Source organism: Phacochoerus africanus, chromosome 2 (genome assembly GCF_016906955.1).
Source record: "Phacochoerus africanus isolate WHEZ1 chromosome 2, ROS_Pafr_v1, whole genome shotgun sequence".
NCBI lineage: Eukaryota > Metazoa > Chordata > Mammalia > Artiodactyla > Suidae > Phacochoerus > Phacochoerus africanus.
Genome location: NC_062545.1, coordinates 269,288,946 through 269,315,782, shown reverse-complemented (window position 1 = coordinate 269,315,782; position 26,837 = coordinate 269,288,946). Strand labels below are relative to the sequence as shown.

The window sequence follows — 26,837 nt, the reverse complement described above, 5'->3', positions numbered from 1 at the left end:
ACACTTGAGGAAATATCCAATGCGTTTTATTTTTGTTTTCATGCAGGACAGAGAGCTTTGACCTCCAAGCTGTTTTAAGTCTAGTAGATAAGCCAGGTGAGTAGTTGGTTTTCAGTATTGAAGGTAAAAGTTTTTGAAGACTCATAAAGACTTAAATGGATGCTCTGAAGTGGTAAGAAGTCGTTGGTAGATTTTAGAGCAATGCTTAGGTATCCTCCACAAAATATCAAAAGTTAAGGTTGGAGCCAGAATGTTAATGTAGCATACACGTTAGGAGGGAAAGATGTTTGAACCTCATGGTGAATATTATGTAAAACATTCTGAAGAAAAGAAACCTACTCGAGGTAATTTGAATCACCCTTAAAAGAGAACCACACAGCACTTCCAGGAAACATTTAAGGCTATCTGATACCTGTACAGTATAGTTGTGTGGCTTGCTTGTTTTGTTTTGTTTTTTTAGAAAAAAAGTTGTCAATTTTTTCTGGTGAACGGCTGATTGGAAACCATCTGGGAACATTAGAACTTTACACCTTTTCGTTGTATTAAGTTACATATTTTTGTCTTCATCTTTAACAAAACAAAACGCTAAACTGTATGTAATTGGGGGAGAGATTCAAAAGCATTAAATTATGTTAATGTTTGCCCTGGGAAACTTAATGTGTGTATACCACAGCCAATGTGGTATAATAAAAAAGAAAGTGAGAACTTAGAGTCCTGGGTTCAAATGCCATCCCTGCACATAACCACACAATCTTTGGCACATTTCTTCATCTCCTTGAGACTGGATTTCCTTATCTGTATATATGCATATGTAGTAGCTTTTTAAAGATTTAGTAATTGTGTTTTATTTAGTGTGCATTAAAATTATGAAACTTTATTTTGAAACCTGAAGCTTAGCAAAGCAACCCAGATGTGAAATATCTCTGGTATTTAACTTAGAGCTCTCTTTCATCCAATTTATAGACACCCTGTTGCCACAAGCCTTTGGCCCAAGTTTCAGTGGGAATGCAGCTAGTTTGGATATCTGGAACTTTTTAGGCACTTTTTTGGAATTCCTGGTTGCTGACCTAACGACTACTGTAGTGGTTCAAGACCTTGTCATCAGTGCAGGATAGCCACACAGCAAAATGTTTGCAAAACTAAAGAAGAAAATTGCAGAAGAGACTGCTGTCGCCCAGAGGCCTGGAGGTGCTGCTAGGATCCCACGATCAGTGAGCAAGGAATCGGTTGCCTCTATGGGAGCTGACTCAGGAGATGACTTTGTAAGTATCTTCTCTAGTTTTTAATATTTGGTCAGTCTCATTATATTTTTAAAATAGTATTTGTGGGAAACTTTCCAGCAAGTATTTTATTTTTAAATTGCAAGATTACTTGTTTATATCTAATTCTTCTTACTCTGAGGTGAGGTGCTTTTCTATTTTTTTTTCTTAATTTTCACAAATCCCTTTTTATATGCTCTACGTTGTCCTCTTGTACTCTTTTTTCCATCTATATACCTTGTGTATCTTCTTTTACAATCTGTTTTTCAAAATGCTTTGGCCTGTTGTCTCTACACACATATTTTAAGTCATTGTTGCTTAGCAAATTCTTTGAGTTTGGTGTGGAATTAGCCAGGGAATTAGCTCTATGTTAACGGAGAAGTTGATGAAGAGATGACACTGGTGGCCACATTATGTCCCTTATTTGTAAAGTATCTTTGTAGTTGGAAAGATTTGAGGATACTGCTATGGTAGGTAAATGTCATGCATTACGATTAAAATTGTGTCTGTGGCATATGACAGGGTCTTCTCAAAGTGAGATACTTTTTTTTTTTTTTTGCTTTTTAGGGCTGCACCCTTGGCATATGGAGGTTCCCAGGTTAGGGGTCGAATCAGAGCCACAGCCACAGCAACGCGGGACTTGAGCCACATCTGTGACCTACACCACAGCTCACAGCAACACCGGATCCTTAATCCACTGATTTATGGATCCTAGTCTGGTTCGCTACTGCTGAGCTGTAACGGGAACTCCCAAAGTTAGATAACATAACTTGAAAAATGACTTATAATGCTTGATATATAGAAAAGAATGCATGTTACGTAAATGTAAAGTATAAAGTATAAAAATAAAGCTTCGTTAAATCTGTCAACCTGCACAAAGAACTAGAACATCATTGATGCTATCAAAGCCACGTGTATGCTCCTTCTCGGTTCCTTCAGATAACCGCTGTCCTAAAATTTGTGTATATAATTCCTTTTAAAAATATGCTTTAAAAAAAATCTTACTATGTATGTATATGTATATATTCATAAAGAGTCTGTAATTTAATGTTGCTTATTTTCAAACTTTGTAAAAATAGTCTACTATAGGTGATTCATTTATGGCTGTATAAGATTCCAGTGCTTGAAAAGGCCACAGTTTGTCTCTGTCCTTTAGTGGTGATAGATGCTTGAGTTGTTTCCATGGTCAGTTGAGTCACCCTCCTCCTTTCTCATGCTACCTGTCTAGGTCAGATTACATGGCAGAAGCTATTAGGTTATTCAGGTGGAACAATAGATGACCAGATCTAAATTATCATTGGCTCCTATGTTTAACAGGAAATGTAAGAGCACATTCGATCACCAGGCTAAAGACATAGTTTTAATGCTGAGTTCTGTGGCAGAAGTACTTCCTTTGCCTTCATGCTGAACTTACTAACTGAACTTACTAAATTTCTGCATCTCAAATATATTGCAGATAAAGAAAGTGGTCTGAATTCAGGAAATAATTTACTTTTTGGTCTTTTTTTTTTTTTGGTCTTTTTGCCTTTTCTAGGGCCGAACCCGCGGCACATGGAGGTTCCCAGGCTAGGGGTCCAATCAGAGCCACAGCCGCCAGCCTATGCCACAGCCACAGCAACTCAGGACCCGAGCCATGTTTGCGACCTACACCACAGCTCATGGCAACACTGGATCCTTAACCCACTGAGCGAGGCCAGGGATCGATCCCTCGTACTAGTTGGGTTCACTTCTGCTGTGCCACAACGGGAACTCCCAGGTTGTCCACATTTGTTGGACAAATATGGTAGCCTTATGGGCTCCCTGCCACCAATAATTCCCCAAAGCAGACCTGTTTATGTCTCTCTAGTGCTTAAAACTCCTCAGTGGCTTCCCCATCATCGTCAGGATGAAGGGTAAATTTATTATTATAGTCCAATGGTAAGCCCTTGTGGTCTTGTCACAGCCTACCCATCCCACCTCCTCTCTCTCTACTTTCCTACACCCTGAGCTCCAGCCGTTTTGAACTTACTGTACTTTATGGTATAGACAACTTTCCATTTTACCTTCAAATGTTTACATATGCTGTTTCTTCTCTCTGGAATTTTTCCTGTATTCTGCCCTCATCCCTGCATTCCGCTGACTCTTGTGCACCCATGAAGACTGGGCTCATGTGTTACTTCCACGAAGCCCCTTTGATCTGACCTGTCCCTTTCACACTCTCTACCCTTTATCCCTCCTGGTTCAATTTGGTCTCTTGTCTCCTATTTTCTCTGTGTGGTACCTATTACACTGCATTGTTGTTGATGATTTGCTTGTTGGTCTTTCCCATTAAAGTGGGAGCTTCATGACAGGCAATAGTGTAGCAGTTAGGAACTCAGGTCAGGTTATGAACTCAGACCTGGATTTGATTCCCCATTCCATGGTTATTGTGACTTTGGGTAAGTTTTTTTCACTTCTTTTTTTCTTTTTATAGCTGCACTTGTAGCATACGGAAGTTCCCGAGCTAGGGGTCGAGTCAGAGCTGCAGCTTCAGGCCTGCACCACAGCCACAGCAACAATGGATCCAAGCCACATCTGCAGCCTACACTGCAGCTTGTGGCAATGCTAGATCCTTAACCCACTGAGCAAGACCAGGGATCAAACCCACATCCTCATAGACATTATGTTGGGCTGTTAATCTGCTGAGCCACAACAGGAACTCCTATTTTCTTTCTTTCTTTCTTTCTTTCTTTCTTTCTTTCTTTTTTTTTTCTTTTTTTTTTTTTTTTTGCCCATGCCTGTGGCATCCGGAAGTCCCTGGGCCAGGGATCAAACCTGTACCACAGCAGCAACCTGAGCCACAGTCAAATCCTTAACCTGCTACTCCATGAAGGAACTCCTTTTTCACCTTTCTGTGCTTTAGTTTCCTTATCTATAAAATGAAATTAGGAACTATACCTGTCTTTTTTAAATTGTGTTATGTCAGGGGTCCCCAAGTTTCTCCTCTAGGTTCTGTTGTTCATTGGAAGGACTTAGCATATAGTTTTACCTCCTGCTATCAGTTGTTACAGTGAAAACATTGATTACGAAGCATAATTAGGGTGAGTACCCATTATGGCTCAAAGGTAATGAACCCAACTAGTAGCCATGAGAATACAGGTTTGATCCCTGGCCCTGCTCAGTGAGTTAAGGATCCAGCATTGCCATGGCTGTGGCATAGGCTGACAGCTTCATCTCTGATTTGACCCTAGCCTGGGAACTTCCACATGCCAGAGATGTGGCCTGTAAAAAAATAAACAAACGAACAGATGAACAAAGCATAATTAGCAAAGGGAAAATGTGCATGGGGCAAAGCCTGGAGGAAACCAGGCAGAGGCTTCAAGGAGTCTTCCCCCAGAGAAGTTACACAGGATTTACTTAATTCCCACAGCAATGAATTGTGACAACACAGGATAAAATCTTGTCTACCAGGGAAGCTCATTAGAGATGCAGTGCCCAGAGATTTTACTGGAGGCTGGTCATATAGGCACCCTCTGCCTGCCATGTGCCGAAATTTTAGGCTCCCAGAGGGAAAACAGGTATTCAGCATAAACCATATATTTTTGCACAGTTTAGGTACCGTGAGCCATTCTTATCAGGAATGATGGGAAGGAACCCTTATAAAATCTAAGTTCCCATAGGCCAGCCAGGGGCTCACCTTACAAGTAGGCCTTCCAAAAGATAGCAGTTTCAGGACTGCACTGTTAACCCTTTTATGCATATTATGTAAAACACTTAGTATAATGTCTGGCTCTTTAAAAGCCCTTCATAATTAGTTGTTGCAGTTACTGCTGTTTTATTTAACTATTTATTTTGGCCACTCCCACTGCATGCAGAACTTCCCCAACCAGGGATCAAACCCACGCCACAGCAGTGACCTGAGCCATAGAAGGGACAAGAGTGGATCCTTAACCCACTGTGCCACAAGAAAACTCCTCTCGCTGTTTTAGAGGGGCCTCTGTTTCATCACTACTTCCAGTGCTCAGCGCAATGCTAAAAATAGATCTCAGCCCTAACGCTAGTAATAGTAACTTCTATAACTGATAGATGATATGTATTAAAACTGCTTATGCACCAGGCTCTGTTTTAGAGACCTGACAATTTTTGATTAATCCTCATCACAGCTCTGTGAGGTAGATTATTTTTGTTAGCACATTTTGCATGTGAGGAAACCAATGCACAGAGAGATTAACTGGTCCAAGTTCTTATAGTTTATAAGTGGCGAAGTTGAGAATTTAACCTCGGCCTTCTGCCTCCAGAGACTCCCTTTTAACCCCTATACTGAATCTCGGTAAATGTTGAATGAACAAGTGGCTAAGTGGGTAGATGAATATTTAGAGTTGTTCAATGATCTTTAGAGACATTTTGATAATAAATGGGGAAGGCTGAAGATGGACCGTTAGATATTATTATTTTCAATTTTGTTAGGGATAATAATGGTATTGTGGCTGTAAAAGAAAATGTCCTTATATTTTAGAAATGTTTATCAAAATATTTAGGGTGAGGGGAGTTCCCGTCGTGGCGCAGTGGTTAACGAATCCGACTAGGAACCATGAGGTTGTGGGTTCGGTCCCTGCCCTTGCTCAGTGGGTTAAGGATCCGGCGTTGCCATGAGCTGTGGTGTAGGTCGCAGACGTGGCTCGGATCCTGCGTTGCTGTGGCTCTGGTGTAGGCTGGCAGCTACAGCTCCGATTAGACCCCTAGCCTGGAACCTCCATATGCCACAGGAGCGGCCCAAGAAATGGCAAAAAGACAAAAAAAAAAATTAGGGTGAAATGTCATGATTTCTGCCTTTACTATACTATTTACTATATTTACTCCACTATACTATACTACAGTGGAGTTCCGGTTGTCGCTCAGTGGTAATGAACCTGACTAGTATCCATGAGGACATAGGTTCAATCCCTGGCCTCACTCGGTGGGTCAGAGATTCACTGTTGCAGTGAGCTGTGGTGTAGGTCAAAACGCAACCCGGATCCACCTTGCTGTGGCTGTGGTGTAGGCATCTGCAGTTCTGATTCAACCCCTAGCCTAGGAACTTCCACATGCCACCGGTGTGACTGTAGTAAGGGGGAAAAAAAAAAAAGTGGAGTTCCCATCCTGGTGCTGTGGAAATGAATACGACTAGGAATCATGAGGTTGCGGGTTCGATCCCTGGCCTTGCTCAGTGGGTAAAGGATCTGGCATTGCTGTGAGCTGTGGTGTAGGGCACAGACCTGGCTCCGATCCTGCATTGCTGTGGCCGTGGAATAGGCCGGCAGCCGTAGCTCCAATTTGACCCGTAGCCTGGGAACCTCCATATGCTGCAGGTGCAGCCCTAAAAAGCTTAATAAATAAACATTAAAAATTGTTGCAATTCTCATTTAAAATTAAAAAATGAAAAATATAGAATAAAAAGTACTATAATAAAATAAAAATTAATGACGCAAGATGGGAAAAATCATCAGTCATTAAAGTGAGAGAATGTTCATTAAACTATTTTCCCTACTATTCTGTATTTTTAAAATTTTATAATAAAAAGTGGAAGGATAGGAGTTCCCGTTGTGGCGCAGTGGTTAACAAATCCGACTAGGAACCATGAGATTGCAGGTTCGGTCCCTGCCCTTGCTCAGTGGGTTAACGATCCGGCGTTGCCGTGAGCTGTGGTGTAGGTCGCAGACACGGCTCGGATCCCATGTTGCTGTGGCTCTGGCGTAGGCCAGGAACCTCCATATGCCTCGGGAGCGGCCCAAGAAATAGCAACAACAAAAAGACAAAAAAAAAAAGTGGAAGGATAAAGTGATTTATTTACAAGCAATAGTAAGCAGTGCCTAAAGTAATAGTACTGTCCATTTGTTTTAAGATAATGTAGGTTGTTGGGGAAAATTGATTCTCATTAATATATTGATTTATCAAATGTATATTATCTGCTAATGTTTTTCATGCATTTTAGAGCTATAAATTGATATCCCTTTGCTTTATAGATGAAGATAATGGAATTTTTATCAGTGTCAGTGATAGAATCTTTGTCATAGACCATCCAGCCTTTTATCCCTTGCTAAAGAACCTTCTTCCTTTTACCCCAGGATTTTACCTTTGGAAAATTAAAGGATTTATTTTTTTTTTTAACGGATGCACCCACAGCATATGGAGTTCCCCAGGCTAGGGGTTGCATTGGGGCTGTAGGTGCTGGCCTACACCACGGCCACAGCAACACAGGATCCAAGCCACATCTGCGACCTATACCACAGTTCACAGCAACTCTAGATCCTTAACCCACTGAGTGAGGCCAGGGATCAAACCTGTGTCCTCATGGATAGTAGTCGGGTTCGTTAACCACTGAGCCATGACAGGAACTCCAGGGATTTACTTCTTTATCTGAAAATGTATTTTTTGTACTGGCATAATATGATCAGATTGGATTTGTTTGTCCCTATGTATTCCAATAACATGTACACACACACAGATCGTCTTTTTTGCATATTGTATCTCCTTCACATTATAGATGGAGGTAGTCTTACTTAAAATAAGAGTTGTTGGAGTTCCTGTCATGGCACAGCAGAAATGAATCCAGCTAGGAACCATGAGGTTGCACGTTTGATCCCTGGCCTCGCTTAGTTGGTTGAGGATCTGGCATCGCCGTGAGCTGTGGCGTAGGTTGCAGACACAGCTCGGATCCCGAGTTGCTGTGGCTGTGGCATAGGCCGGCAGCTGTAGCTCCAACTGGGATTGGACCCCTAGCCTGGGAACCTCCGTGTGCCCTAAAAAGCAAAATAAATGAATAAATAAATGAGTTGTCATTTTCTGGTTGAGGACTATGGTCTCATGCCATATTGAAAACCCACCTCTGACTGCAGCCTCTTAAAATGTGACCCTAAAAAGCAAAATAAATGAATAAATAAATGAGTTGTCATTTTCTGGTTGTGACCCTAAAAAGCAAAATAAATGAATAAATAAATGAGTTGTCATTTTCTGGTTGAGGACTATGGTCTCATGCCATATTGAAAACCCACCTCTGACTGCAGCCTCTTATATCTGTCTCAACAGGCTTCTGATGGAAGCAGCTCCAGAGAAGATCTTTCATCCCAGCTTTTGAGGAGGAATGAACAGATACGGAAATTAGAGGCCAGACTTTCTGGTATGTCTAAGAATTCATAAGAAGCAAACAAAGGAACCTTGCCTTGCCTGACCCTCTCTCCCTATAAAATAGCATAACCTTACAGTTATTTTGGTACATTTGATCTTCTTAGGCAAAAAGGAGCAAGTTGTGCCCCCTTTTTTCCTCTCTGTTGTTAGTGTACTGAATAGTGTAAATTCAAAAATCAGTTTTAAACTTAAAAAAAAAAAAAAAAACTTAAGTTTTTCTGCTCCTGAGATTTCTAGCAGTGGATATAAAAGGTATTAAAAATATATGTAGAATAGATGTAACCGTCTTTCCAGTGGTAGCCTGGCTTGCTTTCATGTGGAGAGGATTAGGGGATAGCATTTACAGGGGATGGTGGATTCCTGAGCACCAGAAAGGGTGCTGTGTTGCCACTTGAGACAGATACATATCACCTGTGTAAGTGTCCTTCTGGGTCTTTGGGCTACTTCTCTGGTTTTTCGTTTCTTTTTTTTTCTTTTCTTTTTTCTTGTCTTTTTAGGGCTGCACCCACAACATATGGAGGTTCCTGGGTTAAGGGTTGAATCAAAGCTGTAGCCACTGGCCTACGCCACAGCCATAGCAATGCCAGATCCGAGCTGCATCTGCGACCTATACCACGGCTCACAGCAGTGCCAGATCCTTTAACACACTGAGCAAGACCAGGGGTCAAACCCGTGTACTCATGGTTACTAGTCAGCTTTGTTACCGCTGAGCCACAGTGGGAACTTCTTCAGTGGTATTTCTGACTTGCGACACCTGTATAGAAGCTGTTAACTCTCATTATGTCTTTTGTGTACAGGTTATGATTTACACAACTCCCACGATGTTATTTGCCTGAGTAGGGCATGTTTGTGATAGAGTTGTGAGTTCTTATTTTGGTTTCTGCCAGTGGATCCTTTTTGCAAACTTCAGCCTGTGAAGGGGTCAATGGCTTCTGTGTTTGTTTTTGTCCGTTGGCCTTAAGCCCATTTTATTGGCATGAAAGCAGTAGACTACAAAATTCACCAAATTGTATGTGAAATATTTGTGTAGTTATCAAAGGTCTAGAGTATAACTCATAGCTGTTAGATAGTCCATTATCTCATTTTGCCTCACTCTAGCCTAATAAAACTTAGTGAGATTAAGGTTACACAAGTATGGGTGATAGAGTTGGGATCCAAACCCACATTTGCCTAATGCTAGAGGCCATACACTTAACTACAATCTGCTTTTAACTCAACTGTTCTTATCCTGTTACCCCTACCTGAAAGTAATACCAGTAACAGAGGTGAATAACTTTATATTTGTCCAGTGTTGGGGAGTCAGCTCTAAGGTAATATGCATCTTTCCTAAATCATTTGGGTTTGACTGATGTTAGAGAAGGAACAGGGAAGAGAATTGACATTTATTGAGCCCATTTATGTCCTGGGTATTCACCTATAGGCTCAGTGTGAATAAAAATAACGCCCAGAATAGCAGCTACCCTTTATTGAGCACTGTGTGCCATGTGCTTAAGGCATATGAAACACCTAGTTTATTAATCTTGGAGTTCCCTGGTGGCCTAGTGGGTTAAGGATCTAGCATTGTCACTGCTGTGGCATGCGTTTGTTCCCTGGCCTGAGAACTTACACATGCTTCAGGCATGGCAAAAAAAAAAAAAACCCAAAAAGGCAAAACCACTTAGTTTATTATTTCATTAAAGGATATGGAATATTTAGTTTGTTATCTAATACATCCTTTGAAATAGGTACAGTTAGTATCATTTCATAAATGAAGAAACTAACTCTTAGGGTCAGTAATTTGCTAAGGTCTCTCAGAGCTGGGATTTGAAGAAGGCCTGTCCACTTTTCCACTATACCATACTATCTTCTTTGGCTACCCAGGTAATTGATTCTGACTTTCACCTTTAATGTGGCACGGGCAGCTCAGTTCTATGTAGAAAGGAAGCTGACTTTTATAGAGAATTAAGAACTTTTATTGCAAAGGCAGTATTGTGGTGAGATGTTTGCTATTGCCCTAATCTCTGTCACTCAGTTGTATGGACTCCAAGCGAGTTCATTGAATTCCCTTTGATCGCTCCTACTGCGAAGACAAGCAAGGAAAGTGAAAACTGGGATTTGAAACTGAATAATGAGATAGTGCTGGTCTTCATAGCAGGGTATTTCTGATGACCAGACCAGGCCCAATTTTTGTTCTCTCTCAAGGCTAACAAATCTGCCTGTCTGTATTCACCATTTACACTGTGGGTAGTTTGTACTATACTTGTTTGCCTGTGTTGTTCATTGTTAACAGGAGGCTGTCTGCCCAGCTTTCCTCAACAGGAATGGTTTTCAGATTGAGAAAATCATCATCATTTTCATTCATTTTTTTTTGTTTGTTTGTTGAATTAACTTCCTTTCCTGATGTTTGTCCATTCCTGGTATGTGCGTCATCCTCCTCACCCAAGACTATGCTGAACAGGTCCGAAACTTGCAGAAGATAAAAGAGAAGCTTGAAATTGCCTTAGAAAAACACCAGGATTGTACGTATTTTTTTTTTTCCTGCTTTATTAAATCTTCCCAGGGTTTAGTTTTTTGAAATGAAACAGTAGCATATGGTTAAGTTTGTCCATCATAGTTCAGATCTTCATTTTATAAGTAGTATAGTTTTTAAGTTGGTAAAACATTTTGTCTGATTATAAGCATGCACCTCATACTTAGGTTGCCTTTTGGGCATGCATCGTAGGAGAAGGTCATTATATGTATCAGCTTTTCTCCATCCAGTTGACTGGTTTATTGGCTGCCCTTAGATTTCACTAAAATCTAGTCCCTTGTCCTTGGACCTAGATTAAGAGGCTTTGGTTTCAGCCATTGCTTCATTGCTGCTGTGTTCAGTAATTGGAAATTTCCATCCACAGTCCTCCAACAGTAGAACATAGATTTTGTTTAGTCTATCCTAAATCATATGTTCTCCTTTGGGTTCAAGATAGATGCTAAAAAAAGTAGAAAGTTATTTTTTGTGATGTAATATATACTTAATTTTTTTTTCAAGGAAAATAAAATGAAAGAAAGGAATTTCTTATTTTGCTTTGTTTTGACTTTTGTTTTTGTTTTTAATTCGGATAAAATAGTAGCAACCATCATTTAGCAACAACATTGGTGTTTTCTGGCAATCTACCTAGCTCAGTGTTTTATCACTGTATCATCTAAAAATTTATTCTTTGGCCTCTTCCTAAATGTGTATACTTGACTATAACAGAAAAAAAAAAACAAAAAAAAACAAAACACAATGGGAAACAAGCTAAAACAAAACTGTGGTTTATTACAAAAGCCAAGAGATTCTGGGAAAGTCAAGTTGGATTCGGTTTTTCCTAGTCTCATATGTGTGACCTTGGCCTTTTTTGTTAGGTGACAGTTATAAAATAATCACATGGGCTATTTGTCATGCTGTTTCTGAAATATTTCCGTATCTCAAATAGAGCCTCTTTGTTAACAGCTTCCATGCGGAAATTTCAAGAGCAGAATGAGACATTCCAAGCCAACAGAGCCAAAATGGCAGAAGGACTGGCTTTGGCATTAGCCAGAAAGGACCAGGTATTTTATATGTGGCACTGCCCAGGACTGAAAGAAAGATTTCACTTAGTGACATGATTTCAAAAATCATGCCATAAACCTGGTAGGAAATATTTATAACCTAGGAGAAAAGGAATGCTATGTAAGTTCTTTGAGATTTCATTCGGCCTTAAGACAGTAAACTGTCAAGAAACTTTACAGTTACAGTCATGAAATGTGTTCATAATGTGGAAGTATCATTTTCTAAACTGTGTAGCTTCCTAAAATGAAGAGGGAAGTAGTATATGTGTAATCTGATGGTGAACCCAAGATAGGGAGAAAGGTCTCTGCCTTCCAAAAACCTGTCTGAGAGCTTAGTCCCGAAACACTTGTCCGTATAATAGAGAAGATGCTGTCAAGCTAGCAGTCATCCATGAGGGTACATAGTTCTTCCAACCTCTGTCCCAAGTTTCTTCAGTCCCAGCCGGCTACAAAAACTCCTATAATCTCACTAGAACCATCCATTGAAAGACGCTGAATGAATGACAGTAAAAAAAAGGAAATAAAATGATAACTGGCTATTACAATAAAGTATTTTTTATACAATGGCATTTTAAATTTAAGATAAGCATCAAAATATTATAAAGGTAATTTTGATGTATTAGGATGGTCAATTTATTACATTTCATGTAAGAAAATATGTAATTTATTTCATCTGCAGTAGGTGATGTGGTTGGTTGGTTTGTTCTATAGTGTGTATTAGTCTTCTTGGACATTTACTAGCCAGAAAAAAAAAATCATTCACCAGTAGTTAGTGAATAAATGTGGCATGAATGAATATAAATGAAGAGATAATCTAAAATTGGTGGACCCTGATTGTAGGCAAGTGGGGCATATAGCCTTTTGTACCTGTGGTTATTTTTTCCCTTCTTCTGTGATTGGTGGATAAGGGGCATAATCCTTTCCCCTTTAACTTTTACGAGGGTTAAAGACTATTGTTATAAAGACTATTGTTAAAGTCAAAATGAGAAGGAAAATAACGATCGGGGATTACTGAAGACTTCCCCTGCCACCTCTTTTTCAGTAAATTAATTTTTAAACATCAGTTGTAGAGTTACCAACTCAGCTGGCCCCAGCTACTCACTCCCAAGAAATAATAATAGTACTCATGGAAAAACACTCAGGGATAAGCTGAAAGCTGCATCAGAACAGCAGATACAGCTTTGAATGCTCTGCTTAGTAAAAATGTACGGGCTTATATTTTTGCTCAAAATTTTATATAAAGTTCATTTCTTCTTTTAGGACTCTTGGCTTTCCTACTGTTAAGCCAACCTCATGTTTTGTTTTTGTTTTTTTAATTTTCTATTTTTTTTGGTCTATTGGTTGCTTTGTGGCGGGTGGCGAGGGGGATTTGTTTTCTGAAAACTCTGTTTCACTGATAATCTTCCCTGGAAACTGTACTTTTTTATTGTTTTGTTTTAGGAATGGTCAGAAAAAGTGGATCAGCTTGAAAAGGTTAGTATCATCTTTATTTTTGTCTCACTGGGAATGTTGGCTTCTTCTCTGAGGCTTGGAAAATGGTTTCTCCGGTACCTAGTACACTGACGGCTATACCTCCTCTCGGAAACAGAGCAGTGGATGATTGAGAGCTGGCTGGGAAAGCTCATGTCTTTCTTCCTCTTGATGGGTGTGCTGGATAATTTTGTTTGTCCCTCCCCATATACTCTTTACCCTTTTCCTCTATTTCTTCGTGTATCTGAAGGCTGATAGGAACTTTGTCATCAGGGCTCCATTGTCCTCTGGCTTCTAATTGAGGTGCCGGTGGGGGACACCAAAGAACTGTGTGGAAGAGTATGGTCAGGAATTTTATTCTCCAGTCATGTGAGATCCCCTCTATTTGGTTGCATCCCATGGCCAAGGTCACAGCTTCTGTGGGACCTTTGGTTCACTTTCTGATATAGTTTCTCTCTTTATGTTTCTCGTAACCTCTTAATCTCTTTGCCCCTTTATGCCCAACAGTTACTAACACATCATCTCTTTTGGGTTTTCTTACCTACCAACAGCTTTGGAAAGTCCTCTTATTAGACTCTCTGCAAAATAACTAATTTGAGTCTTTTTCTTGCTGGGGCCCTGATTGATACAGTGGGAATGTTAGGAATACTTTCTGGGGAGGTGGTGGGGAAGAAGGGCATTTCTCACGGCAGGTAAGAAGAGCCTCTTGGCTAGACACAGATGAGGACAATTGATTTTTCCAGCACCAAAGCTTGTGTAACTGTGTAGATACATCATGCAGTGTATTCTTGGTTCCCAGGCATGAATAGGAAGATGGAATTTCACACCTAAAATTAGAAAAACATTTTAATTTAAAATGATCACTAGGTCCTGTAGTACAGTGGGTGAAAGATCCAGCATTGTCACTGCATCAAGTCTGGTCGCTGCTGTGGCATGGGTTCCATCCCTGGCCCTGGGAACTTCCACAAGCCACAGGCATGGCCAAAAAATAAATAAAGAGGAGTTCCCATCATGGCTCAGCAGAAACGAATCTGACTGGCATCCATGGGGATGCAGGTTCAATTCCTGGCCTCGCTCAGTGGGTTAAGGATCCAGCGTTTACTGTGAGCTGTGGTGTAGGTCACAGACGCGTCTCAGATACCCTGTTGCTATGGCTGTGGTGTAGGCCGGCAGCTGCAGCTCCAATTCCACCCCTAGCCTGGGAACCTCCGTATGCTGCAGGTGTGGCCCTAAGAAAAAAGGAAAGAAAGAAATTTAGACTTTCTAATAAGTACATAAATCAATAAGAAGTAAAAATAAAATAATCATTAGTTTGCTCAACTTGAATTGTGCGACTTTCTAATTCATTCCTTTTCATTGAGTACTACTATGCTTCTCTTTCTAATTCATTCCTTTTCATTGAGTACTTCTATGCTTCTCTTTAGATTGATATTTTAAGTTGTAAATTATATTTACTATTGATTTTATTAAACAAATTTTTTTTTTTCTTTTTAGGGCTGTACCCACAGCATATGGAAGTTCCCAGGCTAGGGGTTGAATCAGAGCTGCAACTGCTGGCCTACACCACAGTCAGAGCAACACCAGATCTTTAACCCACTATGTGAGGCCAGGAATCAAATCTGCACCCTCATGGATACTAGTCAGGTTTGTAACCCACTAAGCCACAACAGGAATTCCCTAAAGAAATGAATTTTATTATTGCTCCACTCTTGGGATAAAACACCAAGTTAAACCAGCAATTTTCTTTGTATATTCTATAGAAATCTAATTATCAAGCTGTCAGAATGCCTTAACCATACTTATGTAGTGAAAGAATTACAGAAAAGTCAAGTTATCTTTATTAAGGTATTTATTTAAGAAACTTAATGTTTAAAAATATGTATCTAAGAAGTTCTCTTGTGGCACCACAGTTATGGATCTGGTGTCACTGCTGTCTGTGTCTTGGGTTCAGTCCCTGGCCTGAGAACTTCTGCATTCCCCAGACGTGGCCAAAAAAGAAAAAAATATAAATCTCAATATAGATATATAGATATAAGCATGATGTTAATAATGGTCTTCTTCAGTATGAAGGTATGATTTAAAGTTTTCTTATCGTGAAAGAAACTCTTAAGATAATAACAGTTGAGTTCCCATCGTGGTGCAGTGGAAACGAATCCGTCTGGGAACCGTGAGGTTGTGGGTTCTATCCCTGGCCTCACTGAGTGGGTTAAGGATCCAGCGTTGCCATGAGCCGTGGTGTAGATTGCAGATGCTGCTGGGATCTGGCATTGCTGTGGCTGTGGCTGTGGTGTAGGCTGGCAGCTGTAGCTCCAATTGGACCCTAGCCTGGGAACCTCCATGTGCTGTGGGTGCAGCCCTAATTAAAGAGACCAAAAAAAAAAAAAAAAAAGGATAATAAACAGTTGAAATTCTCATAGAACTATTTTTTCATCATTTAAAATTATAGTAGGTGTTCCTCTTGTGGCTCAGTGGTAGCGAGCCCGACGCATCCATGTGGATGCAGGTGTGATCCTTGCCCTTGCTCCATGGGTTAAGGATCCAGCGTTGCCATGAGCTGTGGTATGTGTAGGTCACAAATGTGGCTTGGATCTGGCTTTGCTACATTTGTGGCGTAGGCTAGCACCTACAGCTCCAATTTGACCCCTAGCCCAGGAACTTCCATGGGCTGCAGATGCAGCCCTAAAAAGACAAAATAAAATTATGGTAAAAGGGGATCCATATATGACTGAACTAAATTAAATCTACTTCAGTTCATTAAGAGCCTTTTTTCTCTTCCTACTACCCACCCTGCACAGGAGGGGTTGGAAAACATTTTAGATCAGAAAAGAGTAATGAGACATCTGTGAAGGTTTTTTAAGCTACTGTGATTTTTAGAAATGTTATTTTTAGACTGTTTTAATTTCTCTTCAACCAAGAATTGGAAACTGCCACATCAGGGTTCATCCTAAAGGGAACCAATCTCGAGAAGCTATCATTTAGTAAATTGTGACCTGCTGACACTGGTCATGTCTGATTTTTGTTGACTTGCTGTCTGAACTTAGTGAAATCAGTTCTTCTTAAATGAACCTAATTTTTTTTTGTCTTTTGTCTTTTGTCTTTTTTGTTGTTGTTGTTGCTATTTCTTGGGCCGCTCCCGCGGCATATGGAGATTCCCAGACTAGGGGTTGAATCGGAGCTGTAGCCACCGGCTTACGCCAGAGCCACAGCAACGCGGGATCCGAGCCGCGTCTGCAACCTACACCACAGCTCACGGCAGTGCCGGATCGTTAACCCACTGAGCAAGGGCAGGGACCGAACCCACAACCTCATGGTTCCTAGTCGGATTCATTAACCACTGCGCCACGGCGGGAACTCCTGAACCTAATTTTTTAAGATTATTCAGTCTTGTACCAGTTATTCATGTTATTCAGCTAGTTCAGTATGTCCCTGAGAAGAGACATGTAAAACGGATATCTGGAATTGCTAATCAAACTTAAGCACTTTTCAAGTGTTAAGTAATTGTTGCTCTTGCTCCTCTTTTCACAACTATTATTTAAAACATTTATTTTTAACTTAAAGTATATGTAAATAACTTTGTAAGTAAATACCATAAAGCTTCCCTATATCAATGTATAATTGCTACTGACAAGAGACAGCCTTAAGACTTTCCTTTATTAAAAATTCTGGGCTCTGGAGTTCCCGTCGTGGCGCAGAGGTTAATGAATCCGACTAGGAACCATGAGGTTGCGGGTTCGATCCCTGCCCTTGCTCAGTGGGTTAACGCGGCTCGGATCCCGTGTTGCTGTGGCTCTGGCGTAGGCTCTGGCGTAGGCTGGCAGCTACAGCTCCGATTTGACCCCTACCCTGGGAACCTCCATATGCCACAGGTGTGGTCCAAGAAATGGCAAAAAGACAAAAAAAAAAATTCTGGGCTCTGATTTGACCCCTAATCTGGGAACTTCCATATGCTGCAGGTGTGGCCCTGAAAAGCAAAAAAAAAAAAAAAAAAAAAAAAAATTCTGGGGAGTTCCCTGGTGGCCTAGCATTTCAGGATCTGGCACTGTCACTGCTGTGGCTTGAGTCTCTCTGTCCTGGGAAGTTCATGCAGTGAGCAAGGCCAAAAGAAAAAAAAAAAAAAAGAGTTTCTGCTGTAGCACAGCAGGTTATGGATCCAGTGTTGTCTCTGGTGGCACGGGTTCACTCCCTGGCCTGGCGCAGTGGGGTGAGGATCGTATGCCATGGGTGCAGCTGGAAAAAAAAAAAAAAAATTTCTGCTTACACATATGGATTTCTAATGTCCTAGTTGTCTGAGTTGGTATCTTCTTCTACACAGGATAAAAGATTTCTGACAGCTCAGTTACAGGAAATAAAGAACCAGAGTTTGAATCTTTTCCAAAGGAGAGATGAAATGGATGAATTGGAGGGGTTCCAGCAGCAAGAACTAAGTAAAGTAAAGCACATGGTGCGCATTTTTATTTTAAATCCTGAAGAGATACTTAGTTACTCTGAATTCACTCTCTAACTGCTGATCAACGTACCTCACTAATCTTCTATAGTAATCATATTTGTATGTTTTTCAGTTTATTAAAATGGAAAAGTTCTGTTTGAAATGTGTTTACTTTTTCCTTTTAAACTCCTGGGCACATAAGCTGATAAAAATGTTGTAAAAGCTTGCTTTATTGGTCCAAGTCTGTTTCTTAGTAGTGGCCCAGTGAAACTTTCTGTCTTTCTATCAGCTTTTAAAAAAAGAAGAAAGTTTGGGGAAAATGGAACAAGAGTTGGAGGCACAAGTGAGAGAACTTAGTCGCACCCAGGAGGAGTTGATGACGTCCAATCAGCTGTCATCAGACTTAAGCCAGAAGCTCGAAGAATTGCAGAGACACTATTCAACGCTGGAAGAGCAGAGGTTCTTGCTTGGTCTGTGGGGCCCATGGGAAGCGGTGTTAGCGTAGCTCTGGCTGCAGCCCACCCATCTTTCCCTGTTGCTCACTGCAGCACCTTCCAGTCTTAGTTCTGCCAAGTCTAATGGACTTGTCTTTACCTGCCCAGGGCTTTAGGACCCCCCCGCCAACCCTCACTCCCTTTCACCTGCTTAGCAGTTTATTTTGTTTTAGTTTCTAAGATGTTGGGTAGCTGAAGGCAGATCAGGATTTTTTGCTTAAACCTGGGTGGAACCTTTTCTCTTGGGGCTTCTGCTTCAGAGAGAGTCAAGGTATCTTCTCCATCGATAATCTTCACGTGTCTAATATTTGCAGCCCTGACATGTAAAGAACCATTTGTATTTTTCCTGTGGAAGAATGTGTCTTAGATGAGATATCCAAATTTGTTCATTGTCTGCTTTCTTTCAATGAAGAGATCATATGACAGCTTCAAAAACAGGTGCAGAAAATAAGATCACAGCCCTGGAGCAAAAGGAACAGGAGCTCCAAGCATTCATTCAGCAGCTTTCCCTTGATTTGCAAAAGGTAAGCAGAGTACTCGAACAGACCCAGGTTCCTAGGGTTCATGAATGGAGTAAAAACGAAATCCGTTAGAAATTTTTGCCTCAGGGTGGCAGCTGAAACTTGTTTCTCACGAAGTCCCCATTGCCCTAGTTCCTGGCCTAGGCAGGCTGCGTTCAGATGGAAGTGGCCACATGCTGAACAAGGGTTGCTTAACAGGAGAGATTGGTGTTGTCCTGACAGGAACTCTTAAAGGACACCACTTGACCTTCTCAATATGTCAAGTGCGATGTCATGGACCTTGAGCAGAAGAAAATACAACAGTGGTGGTTGATGTGACCAGGCTTGTACCTCCGACATACCTGGCTCAAGTCCAGTTTGTTCAAAAGCATATAAATGATATCATTACTATTCTTTTTTTTTGTTTGGCCGACATATGTTCTTTGCGCTTCTACTTTAGGTCTGTGCTAAATTATGAAAATATAAAAGTGAATGATAATATTATTATTAACCATAGAGTGGGGTTTCTTATCACTATTTCGAGCAGAGCAATTTGCATTGTGTATTTATCTCTTGCATTGTATAACATTTAGCTTTGCAGGCCCAGGGTTCTGAATGCCAGCAGCATTCTTCAGGCATTGACAGTCCAGCCCTTCCCCTCATGTGACAAAACATTCCCTAGCTGATGGTACCCAAAAGCCCTATCCTCTTCCCTTAAGAACCACTAATCTCAAGTGCAACAGAGACTTACAGACTCATTACAGTACAGTAACATTTGTATCAATAGAAGTCTGTATATGCCTTCCAGCTATTAGCATTCTTACAGATACCTAAATAGAAACCAAAAGAGGTCATATACCTTGTCAAAGTTTTACGGGAAGTGACAGAACTGAATTCTAACCCAAGTCTTACTCCAACGCTCATGCTTGTTCTAGTGGGCTCTGTTGCCTCACAACAAGGGGCACCCCGTAAACGATCTCACACAAATGAATGACTATGATAGAAGGTCCCTCCCCTCGAGGCACTGAAAATCTAGACACATGTAGTGTTCTGTCTCAAAGGCTTACTGTTTCATTGTAGAGCTCAAACCTCCTGTGACAAAAAAAACAAATATTCACAATCCAGTAAGTCTCAAATAAGTGAAGTACGTATTTCAAATGCAAAAGATATGCCATAGGGAGAATGCCTTTTCAGTGCAGGAGTCAAGGAACTCTTCTTGGAGGAACTGCAATTTCAAGGATCATTAGGAAGCAGGAAATACAGAAGGGTACACAATTCATTTAAGGGTATGGGGGTAGAGGGAATAACGGACACAAAACTTTGGGATCCAAAGGACCTTTTTTTGGTCTTTTTAGGGCTGCACCCGCAACGCATGGAAGTTCCCAGGCTAGGGGTCAAATTGGAGCTGTCGCTGCCGGCCTACGCAACAGCAGCACAGGATCCTAGCCGCATCTGTGACCTATGCCAAAGCTCACGGCAACACTGGATCCTTAAGCCACCAAGCAAGGCCAGGTATTGAACCCACATCCTCATGGATATTAGTTGGATTCATTACCACTGAGCCACAATGGGAACTCCCAGGATCATTTGATATCAGTTAGAACCATCCATCCATTTCTTAATTGGAAAAACTAATTTTCCAGACTCTGGTCTCACTAAGTTGCCTCATTCATTCTAAAAATATAATTTAGGGAGCTCCTGTTGTGGCTCAGTGGGTTTAGAGCCCAGCTACTATCCATGAGGTTACTTACCAAATCCTGGCCCTGCTCAGCGGGTTAAGAATCCTCCATTGCCACAAGCTGTGGCATAGGTTGAGGATGCAGTTCGGATCTGGTGTGGCTGTGGCTGTGGCATAGGCTGGTGACCATAGCTCCAGTTCGACCCCTGGCCTGGGACTTCCATATGCCATGAGTATGGCCCTAAAAAGACTATAAATGAATGAATAAATCAATAATTTAAGCTTTATTATATGTCAAGTTCTGTGCTTGGTGTCAGAAACACTAGAGTGAGGGAGTTCCCATTGTGGCTCGGTGGATTAAGAACCCAACTAACATCCATGAGGATGTGGGTTCGATTCCTGGCCTTACTCAGTGGGTTAAGTATCCAGTGTTGCCGAGAGCTGCAGTGTAGGTTGCAGACACCTCTTGGATCTGGCATTACCATGGCCGTGGCAGAGTCCAGTAGCTGCAGTTCTGATTCTACCCCTCTGGGAAATTCCATATGCCATGCTTGCAAGGTGCTACTAAAAAGAAAAAGTAAAGAAATGCTAGGGTGAGCAAAACAGCTATCACCTTGCCTTTGTGGAAATTAGTCTAGAGGGGAAGTCAGACATTAATCAATAAACATACACTGTATAGCACAGGGAGATCTACTCAGTACTGTGTAATAACCCATATGGAAAAGGAATCTGAAAAAGAATGGATGTATGTACACGTATAACTGATTTACTTTGCTGTACACCTGAAACTAACACACTTCGTAAGTCAACTTATACTCCAATAAAATTAAAATTAAAAATCCATAGTCACCTAGATATACAATTACAGATATTGTGATGTGCTGTGAAGGAAAACTACAGGATGCTGTGAGATCCTGTAAGAGGGCATCAGATCAGATCTAGTGTTGGCGTCATAGAACGCTTCCTTTGAAGAAAGTGATCAGAGATGAGATGAGGAACTTGAACCGAGATGAACTGCTGAGCTGGGGCGTAGGGGAAGGGAGTACTGGCAGAAAATCTGAAATAGGGAATAGCATGGACAATAAACCCAGAATGTCTAAGGCAGTAAAAGGAGTAGCACCTTCAAGGAACTGGAAGAAGCCTGGAGGGGTAACAGAATAATGAAGAGGATTCCTCTGGCTCTTAAAGGTTGACAGGATCTCCGGTTAGGAGGTTCTTACAGTTGTCCAGGCATCGGATGGTGGCTTTGACAGAGTGGTGGTGAGGATAGTTGGGGAGCAGGCAAAGGTAGGAAACGGAGGCGAGGAGTTCCCATCATCGGAAGCGAATCCGACTGGGAACCATGAGGTTGTGAGTTCGATCCCTGGCCTCACTCAGTGGGTTAAGGATCCGGTGTTGCGGTGAGCCATGGTGTGGGTCACAGGCGCGGCTTGGATCCTGCATTGCTGTGGCTGTGGTGTAGGTCAGCAGCTGTAGCTCCGATTGGACCCCTAGACTAGGAAACTTCCATATGCCGTGAATGCAGCCCTAAAAAGCAAAAAAAAAAAAAGAAAGAAAGGAAAAAAGAAAAAAAGAGTGAGGAAGTAGTCCCACTTGGTAGTGTGAGAAATATAGGAGAGCAACAGGAATAAAGAAGCTGTTAGGGGAGTTCCCGTCGTGGCGCAGTGGTTAATGAATCCGACTGGGAACCATGAGGTTGCAGGTTCGGTCCCTGCCCTTGCTCAGTGGGTTAAGGATCTGGTGTTGCCGGGAGCTGTGGTGTAGGTCGCAGACGCGGCTCGGATCCCAAGTTACTGTGGCTCTGGCGTAGGCCGGTGGCTACAGCTCCAATTAGACCCCTAGCCTGGAACCTCCATATGCCGCGGGAGCGGCCCAAGAAATGGCAAAAAGACAAAAAAAAAAAAAAAAGCTGTTAGGAGTGATTGCTGGGTTTCTGGTGTAATCAACTGTTAGTCATCAGGCTAAGAGAGCACTGGAGGAAGGACAGGTATCTCATGAAGATGATGGGTTTGGAGTCAGTTTCTTTGTTGTCCTTATTGGGTAGATTTTTAAAAATTGGGTATATTTTTAAAACATAAGTAAGACAAAGAGTGTAACAAGCTAATAAACCACCATGTAGCCACTACCCCCCAGGTTAAGAAATGGTCTTTACTATTCCATCCCATTCTTTTTGCTATCCAGAAATTATTCCATTCCCTTGCTTTGCTTTATAATAGTATCCCTAGGCAGTATCTGCTTCCATTTCTCATGTGTGTTAGCATTACTTAAATGAAATACTGCAGGTATTTTTCTAAAACTAGCTTTTTGTGCTCAAGGTTGTATTCCTGAGACATATTCATATGAATACAGACCGCTGTAATTTAATCTTTTCTTAAAGTATGGTATGAATTTACTAGAATTTATTTATCCATCCTTTTGACAGAGGACATTAGGGTGTTTTTGGTTTTTTTACTTTTACAAATAAGGCTACTGTAAGTTTTTGTCTTCCTACACAAAAATATAACTCTAGCATATATTTGAGATGTGAACAGTTTGGGTCAAAAGATTTGTACTTTTCCTAGATGTGGCAAAATTTTCTCATAATAGTGTAGTAATTTATATACCCTTACCAGCATCATATAAGAATTTGGGTTTGCTCTGCTTCCTTGACAGTGTGGGATATTGTCAAACTTAATTTTTGCCAGTTTGATTTTAATTTGCTTTTCCCAGATTACTTATGCAGTTGGGCATCTTTTCATATGTTTATCAGTCATTCACGCTCTTCCGTGAGGTGCTGGTTCAGATCCTCTGCCCATTTTCTGTTGCATTTTCTGTCTTTTTCTCATTAATTGTAGGAGTTTTTTTTTAAGTAGAGTTGATATACAGTGTTGTGCCAATTTCAGCTGTACAGCAAAGTGACTCAGGGATCCTTCTACCTTCTTTTTTTTTGTTCTTTTTCCATGTTCCCAGGAGATTGGATTATAGTTCCCTGTGCTATTCAGTAGGACCTTGTTGTTTTCCCTTCTAAATGTAATAGTTTGTATCTGTTAACCCCAAACCCCCATCTGACACCTCCTCCTTGACAGTCACAAGTCTGTTCTCTACATCTGTGAGTGTTTCTGTTCTGTACATAGGTTCCTTTGTGCAATATTCTAGATTCCACATGTAAGTTATATCATACGGTAATTGTCTTTCTACAGTACTTCACTTAGTCTGAGAATCTCTAGTTGCATCCATGTTGCTATTTCGTTCTTTTTTTATGGCTAATATTCCATTGTATATATATACCACATCTTCTTAAGCCGTTCATCTGTCAGTGGACATTGAGGTTTCTTCTACGTCTTGGCTATTGTGACTAGTGTTGCTGTGAACATAGGGGTGCATGTCTTTTGCTTTTGTCTTTCTAAACAAATCTCTCCTTACTCAGAATCATAACATTATTCTCCTATATTATTATCTGAAAGTTTTATTGTCTTGTCTTTTATATTCAGTTCTTTAATATACCTGAAATGTGGAGTTCCCATCATAGCTCAGTGGAAATAAATCTGACTAGCATCCATGAGGACACAGGTTTGATCCCTGGCCTCGTTCAGTGGGTTAAGGATCTGGCCTTGCCATGAGCTGTGGTGTAAGTTGCAGATGCGGCTTGGATCCTGCGTTGCTGTGGCTGTCGTGTACACCAGTGGCTAAAGCTCAGATTTGACGCATAGCCTGGGAACCTCCATATGTGGGTGTGGCCCTAAAAAGATTATATATATTTAGGTTATATTTACCTAAAATATGATTTTGTTGTTAGGAATTTGTATTCTGTTTTTTAAAATTGTTTTATTACAGTTTATGGAAAAATCTGTTCTTCTCTCATTGATCTGCAACACCAGCTTTGTAACAATTCAGTTTTCCTTAATGTACATGGAAACACTCCTAGACTTTGGGGTGTATGCACTGTGATATTTGTGATATTTACCTTACTGATTATAATATTAGGATAAGTCCTGGTGTCTGATAAGTCTCCCCACCTGGGTTTTTTTTAGGGGTATCTTGAATATCCTTGGCCTGTTGCACTTCCACAGAAGAGCTCGTAAGTCTCCTTAAAAAAAAAGCCCGGTGGGGAAGTTCCCTTGTGGTGCAGCAGGTTAAGGACCCAGCATTGCCACTGCAGCGGCTTTTTGGGTTGCTAATGTGGCACAGGTTCAGTCCCTGACCCAGGAACTCCCATATGCTGCAGGCATAGCCAAGGAAAAAAAAAAAAAAGCCTGGTGGGATATTGATTAGAATTGCATTGAATCTGTAGATGCATTTGGAGAGCATTGATTATCATGTGAGTTTTTAAATCTGGGAACATGGTCTCAGTCTTTCTAGATATTCAGCATTGCTGTGGTTTTGGTTTTTTTGTTTGTTTTTTGGGTTTGTTTTTTTTAACTTATGACTCCACCCAGCACAATGACTTATATAAGACTTGTTTGTTCTTTTGGTTTTCACTGGAAAGGGTCACTTATATCTCTCAAGTTCATATTGATATATAGTAGAAGCAGTTGAGGCTTTAGATAAAGAAGGTTCAGACTTGGGTTTGAGCCCCTAATCTCTCACCAAGATGTGTGCTAGTCCCTAAGCTAGTCCCTAAGCTTGGGTTTGAGCCCCTAATCTCTCACCAAGATGTGTGCTAGTCCCTTAGCTAGTCCCTGAGCTTCAGTTTCCCTGTAACTGGACATGGCGCAGGCTGGGTGTAAGGACCAGCAGTAGTGGGAAGAACTTGCACATGCTCTGCATTCTGTAGCTGCTCCTCTACCGTGCTGTGCAGTTATTGCTGTTACCAACATTATTGGTAAGAGACCCATTAAGATGGGCCAGCATGATGAAAATGGTTTGCTTTTCTTTCCTCTCAAACTCCCTGTCCCTCCTGCATTCTCTGCCTTGCATCATGTTACCATTCACTTAGGCACAGACTTGAGGGTCGTCTTCACTTCTTCTTTCCTCTTTCCCCAGCCTCCTGGCCATGTTGAACTTTTCTCTTTACCCCTTTACTCATGCTGCCCTTTCCCCAGAGGGCTGGTTCCTCTCCCTCACCTTCCACCTGGACCTGTGCTTAGGAGGCCTGATCTCATTGCTCCAAACAATGAACTCCTTCTGCCTCTGACATCTCATATCCCTCTGTTGCAGCATGATTGCTTTGTTTTATGATTAATTGTGTATGTATCGATCTCTCCCGCTAGCCCCAGTGCTTCTTTGGGTCAGTAACTATAGCTGATTATATCCCGAGAAGACAGTACACAGCATATAGGTTTGATAAAAGTTGATTGAATTCTGAGACCTTTAATCCATTCTTCAAATTTTCCCTCTATTACATTTCTTGTCACCCCTGTGCAAATGCAGAATGGCGAGTGCTTCTTCCCAAAACCTTCGGCCCAAGTAGCTACATCTTATTCTGAGGAGAAAATTGACCAGGTTGCAAGCTAAACCTGAATGCCTGTGCCTTGAGATGGAGCAGTAGAGCATAAGGCAAGGGAATCTGAGGAAGCAGAGTATGCGTGAGGAGGTTCGGGCTTCACAGCGAGATGATGCCGTATGACCTTGTTTTGGAGTGGAGAATGTGCATCCTCGGTGGATGTGAGGACCACTAAGAAACTAAGCAAGAGTGCGTTGAAAGCTTCCTGAATCTGCAGCTTTGACATTGAGCAGCATTTGAAGGTTGGCAGTAGTGAAAGGAACAAAGTTAGTCCAAACCCACCGCCATCTCCACTACCGTCTTTGCTAAAGGGATAGGCGGAAATGAATAGTGGGCAGCTGTTGATCTGGGGCCATGGTGTAAAGTGCTGCTGTGGTTCAGCTGTTGTCCCTGTGCCGGGAGCCAAGGTGAATGTCATTGGTTGTTTCAAAAGCTCTCTCTTTGGCCTTAAGGCAGCTACATTGGCATCATGACTGCTTTGTCCAGCCCCTCGTTTCTGGGCAAATTGTTCTGTAGGTCATCGTAGGGCTGTCTGGGAGCTTCCTGAGTGGACTTACTTCTGGTTTTTGGCATCTGGGATAAAGCTGTAGGTCCTGTTGGACTTTGGCTTCATAGGATTAAGCTTCTGCTTGTTGAGAGTGGGAGGAGGAGCATTCTTTTAGCTAGTAGGTCATGACGATGTAGTGGTTATTTTAGGTTATTTTAAAAGGGAGGAGCATCTTCTCAGGGTCCCAGCTAGATTCCACAGAGGCAACAGTATTCTTCCTTCCCAGATTGTCGCTTGCTTAAATTGGGAGCATTTGCCACTTGCTGCACTAAGTCTGAAACAGATACCCAAATCCTGTTGGGTTCAGATCTTGTATCTTCCACGTTCCGTCTTCAGGGAAGATTGCCTGGCTGCTTGTTCTGCTAGGATG

At 41.4% G+C, this 26,837-nt stretch overlaps 1 protein-coding gene across 4 annotated transcripts in view; it reads left to right on the top strand.

Moving 5' to 3' along the window:
- GOLGA1 (golgin A1) overlaps positions 1-26,837 on the top strand; it is a 55,353-nt gene that overhangs the window by 881 nt on the left and 27,635 nt on the right. For all 4 annotated transcript variants that reach the window (XR_007133302.1, XR_007133303.1, XM_047768376.1 and 1 more), the window contains exons 2-10: positions 47-96; positions 964-1,262; positions 8,283-8,373; positions 10,805-10,879; positions 11,833-11,930; positions 13,371-13,403; positions 17,713-17,841; positions 18,116-18,285; positions 18,733-18,844. Coding sequence is in view for 2 of the 4 variants with exons in the window: in XM_047768376.1 (XP_047624332.1) it covers positions 1,128-1,262; positions 8,283-8,373; positions 10,805-10,879; positions 11,833-11,930; positions 13,371-13,403; positions 17,713-17,841; positions 18,116-18,285; positions 18,733-18,844 (843 nt within the window). In the remaining 2 variants the exon portion in view is untranslated. The remainder of the gene's footprint in view (positions 1-46; positions 97-963; positions 1,263-8,282; positions 8,374-10,804; positions 10,880-11,832; positions 11,931-13,370; positions 13,404-17,712; positions 17,842-18,115; positions 18,286-18,732; positions 18,845-26,837) is intronic.